The sequence below is a fragment of the Molothrus ater genome, chromosome 1, assembly GCF_012460135.2.
Source record: "Molothrus ater isolate BHLD 08-10-18 breed brown headed cowbird chromosome 1, BPBGC_Mater_1.1, whole genome shotgun sequence".
Lineage (NCBI taxonomy): Eukaryota > Metazoa > Chordata > Aves > Passeriformes > Icteridae > Molothrus > Molothrus ater.
Window position 1 is genome coordinate 114,542,098 of NC_050478.2, and position 5,009 is coordinate 114,547,106.

General features: G+C 45.6%; 1 protein-coding gene and 1 non-coding gene across 2 annotated transcripts; both read right to left on the reverse strand.

Annotated features, from left to right (window-relative positions):
• Positions 1–1,563: 1,563 nt before the first annotated feature.
• On the reverse strand, positions 1,564–4,556 carry RPS20 (ribosomal protein S20). Its single transcript, XM_036379001.2, has 4 exons — positions 4,422–4,556; positions 3,034–3,133; positions 2,214–2,287; positions 1,564–1,786 (listed from the first exon to the last, which is right to left on the reverse strand). The coding sequence occupies exons 1-4, from the start codon at positions 4,422–4,424 to the stop codon at positions 1,604–1,606; spliced, it is 360 nt and encodes a 119-aa protein (XP_036234894.1). The 5' UTR covers positions 4,425–4,556; the 3' UTR covers positions 1,564–1,603.
• Positions 2,366–2,429, reverse strand: LOC118684441 (small nucleolar RNA U54). Its single transcript, XR_004979845.1, has one exon. It is a non-coding gene; the product is annotated as a small nucleolar RNA U54 (small nucleolar RNA).
• Positions 4,557–5,009: the final 453 nt, after the last annotated feature.

Here is a 5,009-nt window from a genome sequence, read left to right on the forward strand (position 1 = left end):
AGATCGGTGGGACTTCAGGTCATTTAGGTGTGTTTAAGAGGCACCCGGCAGGTCAGAGGTACAGCCAGGTGTAAGCGAGTACAAAACTGTTCCACAGTTTTGACCAACAGAAAAACCAAAGGCAGCAATAGTGTCAAACCCAGCCTGCCGTGCCTAGATCCCTCCAAGTGCTGTCAGTCACAGGGCTACTCTGTTAATCAGACTACCTGAGTACAAGTAATTTATGTCAGTGAGGGAGTGCTAAGTTATCTCTCCATGTGCTATTTGCCAATTATTCCTGTAAAGAGCAACCCATATAATACAAGTAATTTCAAAACTACAGCTTTATACTTGTGGCATATTACCAGAAACAGACTTTAAGGAAGACACAAGTGCTTTGTGGTGGGGACTATTGTCCCCTCTGCTCACATAGTTATTTCTCAAGGAAGTAGGATTGACACTATCTGTTCCCATTAACTCACCTCCCTTCAACCAAAGCTCTCAAGCCTACTGACTGGGGGGGCAGAATCCTTGCATGGCCTTCAATTTAAGGAAACTTGGGAGGATCAGAATACTTGCAAGGCCCTAAATTCAAGGAAATCGAAAACCTCTCATATCTTGAGTATGAAAGCTCAAGCTTTGGTCAGTTTTAGGTCTCAGCAAACATAAACAGGACCTCAACCTGCTTGCAGAGAACCACCACTGCTTGTTTTAATTAGAATTCAAGTTCTCTCCTATGCTTGAAGCAGAAGCAGCAGCCTGATCCTAAATGGATTAAACAAAATGTTTTCTACAACTCTGGGCTTTGTTTTGTTGGTTTAAGGATTAATCAAAATTCCTTTGAGAGACTTAAAAGCGGCAATAAAAATGGCTGTTTTGTTGCTTTACATATGAAGCTTACTCTTAGCATTAATAATATCTTTGGAAATCTAAACCTGAAAAGACAACTAGTTCCATAGTTCAGTATTGTGACTCTACACGCACATCAAAAGAATAAACTTGTCAATTCAATGTGTTCACCACAATTTATGAAGTTTTATAAATAGCAGCCTGCCCCCAGGATCCTTTGATTGTGACACACATGGGAAGAAAAATAAATCCAAATAAGCTAAGTGTTAGTTCAGTCTTGCACAGCAAGAACCAGGAATTGAAAAAAAAATTGGTAATTTTACCTAAATATCAATTTTAATGCAGCTACTGTGTATAAACTAACATTTCAGCCAAAATCAAACCCTAAATTATGGAAAATATATTTTTCATAAAGTGATGCACAACCATGTAGCTGCCAGCCTCCAATGAAACCGGACACCCAAGTTAAATTTTGTATATTAAAGGAGTCCACAGGCACTGGGGGACTTAGCCCTGGTGCCTGTGGACTCCTTTAATATACAAAATTTAACAAAATTTAAGGACTGTATATTTAAGGAAGCATATGCCAGTTGTAAATACAACTGTATTTACAACTGGCATATGCTTCCTTAAATATACAGTCCTCTCACAGCATTCTGACAGTGGTTTCTGCTGTCCTTCACAAAAACCGTCACAGAACTATCTCTTGGCACACTTAAGAAAAGAAACAAGTGATGAAAATTTGTAAATCAACTTTATTCAAGGATGACCATGTTTAGGCATCGGCAATAGTAACTTCAACTTCTACGCCTGGCTCGATGCTGATGGAAGTGATCTGCTTCACGATCTCCGAAGGGCTGTGAAGGTCGATGAGCCGCTTATGGATACGCATTTGGAAGCGATCCCAGGTCTTGGAACCCTCACCACAAGGCGTCTTCCTGGTAGTGATCCGCAGGGTCTGAAAAGTCAAACACGGGGCATTGAGCTGATGCACTGAGAGAGAGGAGTAATCTACAACCACATGGAAAGATCATCACCTGCAAATACTGTATGGTACCTATGCCATTAGGAAGTTACCTGTGAAGTTATAATAGGTCTACTGATGTTAACACTCATTCCCTTCTATATTTCATTTAAAAAATGAGGTCGTTATTAAAATAAATTGAACAGAAAAGCCCCCTCCACATTCAACATGTTTTTTACCACTTAACAGTTACCCTAAGTGTCAAAACAATGTGTGAGATAATCTTTTTACATTGGGTCAACCCTCAGTTTAGTAGCACTGCTTTTTACCTCACCTTTTGCTCTTTAAAAAAAATATGTTTTTAAGCACACAGTTGCAAAAAGAAAACCTACTTTTAAGACAGGAAAACAGTGTCAAGTACCTTGGTAGGCATGCGAACAGGTCCCTTCACCTTCAGGTTTTTTTCCTTAGCACCTCTGATCAAGTCAGCACAGACTGTAAAAAGACATGCAACAGCTCAGGTTTGTGACTATTTTACTTGCTTGATTTTTTGAGCAAGTATTTTAAACAAGATGTTGGCTCAGAATAGCGTATGAGTGATCACTGCAATTCATTTTAAGCGTTATCCTCATAGCCAACCACGTACAACTGGAAGTGTTGTGACATGATGAGCAAAGTCATGGTGCAACAACAAGCAAAAACCATTACTAGACATTTAAACCATATTTAAGCTGTTATCAGCCTGAAGATCCTGCAAATAGTAACTTTTTTTACATTTTTATTATATGATTAAACACTGGCAAAGCTAGTTCCTAAACAAGATTTAATTTTTTTTTTTAAGAACGTTACACTAAACTCTTCATAACAGAAATGACAAAATATGGAGAAACCAGTGCTTTTCAGTTCTTATACATTCAAAGTGTGATAACTATTTCAAAATTCTCCATAAGAGCTGAAGGGAAGAAGCTGCACTTTCTTACATTAGTCATTATGACGTAAGTTTTCCATATAATGAAAACCCCCTAAACACTAACTGTCATTAAAAATTAAATCAGAATTTACTTCCTGTGGTGTATGAAGCACTTTGGGTTGGCTTTGCAAGCCGAGGCATGTACAAAAAGGCAAACAGTACCATCTTTAATTACAACTGGTTTCAATACATTGTATTTTGCAATGCCTTGCATGGCACCTATTATTTATTACTCGACAAGCTCCCCAAGTAAGCAGAGAAGCACACTCACCCTTCTCCAGTGATTTTACATTGCGACTTGTCAAAGTGATTCTAATGCGATGAATTGCCACCTCTTGTTCCACAGGTGCTTTGCCAGTATCCTTAAACGCCTAAAATGTTGAAGTTACAAGTATCAGACACTGCAGTAAACACCAACTAACACTATCCACTGTCTCGTAAAAACAGATCTCCAAAGCGTAAAGAACAATTTAGCTATGGGACTAGAAGAGCTATCTGAAGGGCATGGTGGCATGGTAGAAATAATGGGAAGAGAATGAAAGGTCAAAGTCCTAACTTCTAAGGAAAAGTGATTTTTTAGTGTGTAACTACACCTCAGGGTGGGAAGCTGCAAGCACACCCTTCCCTATATACGGCTGTATATATATGGTTTGCCTATATACAGCTGTAACCAACATTCCTTTTCCTCAAAAAAAAGAAAAAGTCAGTCTTTGTGTATCTTACAACTTAACCTCAGCACAAATGAAGCAGCAAAGACTTGATCAATAAACCTGCAACAACTCACACCACGAGAACAAAAAGGGGCACCTGGCCAGAAAGACTGATTCGGCCACTCAGGAAACTGATTTGAGGAGCTTAAGCAATTAAACACTTGCAAATAATGGGGCATTAATGTGAGTTAAATGAGCTGATGAAATAGGAATAAAAACATGGACAAAGGAAGGTCTTAAGAGAAGAGGAATGAAATATATATTTACATATACTTCTATAAAAACGTAAACAGGGGGGATGTTTGCCCAGAGGATGGAGCCAGGCTCTTCTCGGTGGTGCCAACCAGTAAGACAGGAGACAACGGGCAGAAACTGATGCACAGAAGTTCCACCTGAACACGAAGAACTTTTTTACCGTGCATGTGACTCAGCACAGGAACAGACTGCCCAGAGCGGCTGTGTATGGCGTATCCCCCACAGGAGATACTCAAGAGCCGTCCGGGCTCAGTCCTGTGCCATGTGCTCTAGGACGACCCACTGCGCTCCCTTCCAACGTGACCTATTCTGTGGTTCTGTGAAACACGGCATGTCACACTTACCATGAGGTGCTACCTGCCGCATTAAGTGACCGCGTTCGCTAACATGGGCGGCCCGTGAGGGCAGACACTAGGCCGGATCAGCGCCGCTCACGCCGGGCTGCGGCCGCCTCCCCTCCGCCTGCACTGCCCCGCGGTGCCGCACCCGAAAGGAACGGTACTGCCGGGCCCCGAGGTCGCCCTCCCTGGCCGCCGGCTCGAGGTGAGCCCTCCACCCACCGCACGGCCGGGAAGCGCAGCGCTCTCCCGGGGCCGAGGGCCTGCACCGCCCGGGCCGGCGCGGCGCCCACGCGGTGGGGCCGGCGCGGCGGCCCCGCTCCCTCCCCCACGTCCCTGGCGCTCCCCCGCCTCACCATGGCGGGAGCGGAGCCTTCCTGACCGACTTATTCCCGGGCTCGGGTGGCGCGGGGCCCAGCGAACAGCGGTGAGCCAGGAGGCGGCGGCGGCGCGGGAGAGGCGGGCGCGGTGGCGGCGGGCGCTTATATAGCGGAGCGGCGCCGCCTCCATCCGGGCGCCGCGGGACCTTTCACCCGCCCGCCGGGCGCGGAAGCCGTGAGGGCTCCGCTTCCTGCAGGGAGGGATGGATGGATGGCGGCCCTGTAGTCCCGGCCCGTGGCGAGCGGAGCGGGATCTGGGGCTGGCACCTCCCGTGCCCCCTCCTCGGGCTTGGCCCTTCCCGCTCGGGTCCCGCGGGCATCTCGGGCTCCCGCTTGCCTTTCCCGGGAGATTCCGGTGTTCTGCTGGGGGAGGGCCGGGATTTGGCGCACAGGCGACGCTTCATCGCTTCCAGTGACAGCGAACTCGTACCCGTCTGAGCCTTTGGGTCTTTTCATCTTCTTTCGCTACTGAAAGTGACAGGACGAGAGGCAATGGTCTCAAGTTGTGCCAGGGGAGGTTTATGTTGGAATTTAGTAGGGATTTATTTATTCGCAGACAGGGTG

Excerpts from the sequence above, each read along its gene's own strand:
- RPS20 (XM_036379001.2), bottom strand. Across the intron at positions 2,288-3,033 it reads TGTAAAATCACTGGAGAAGG|TCTGTGCTGACTTGATCAGA; the intron begins GTGAGTGTGCTT and ends GTCTTTTTACAG. Across the intron at positions 1,787-2,213 it reads CTGTTCGCATGCCTACCAAG|ACCCTGCGGATCACTACCAG; the intron begins GTACTTGACACT and ends TTGACTTTTCAG.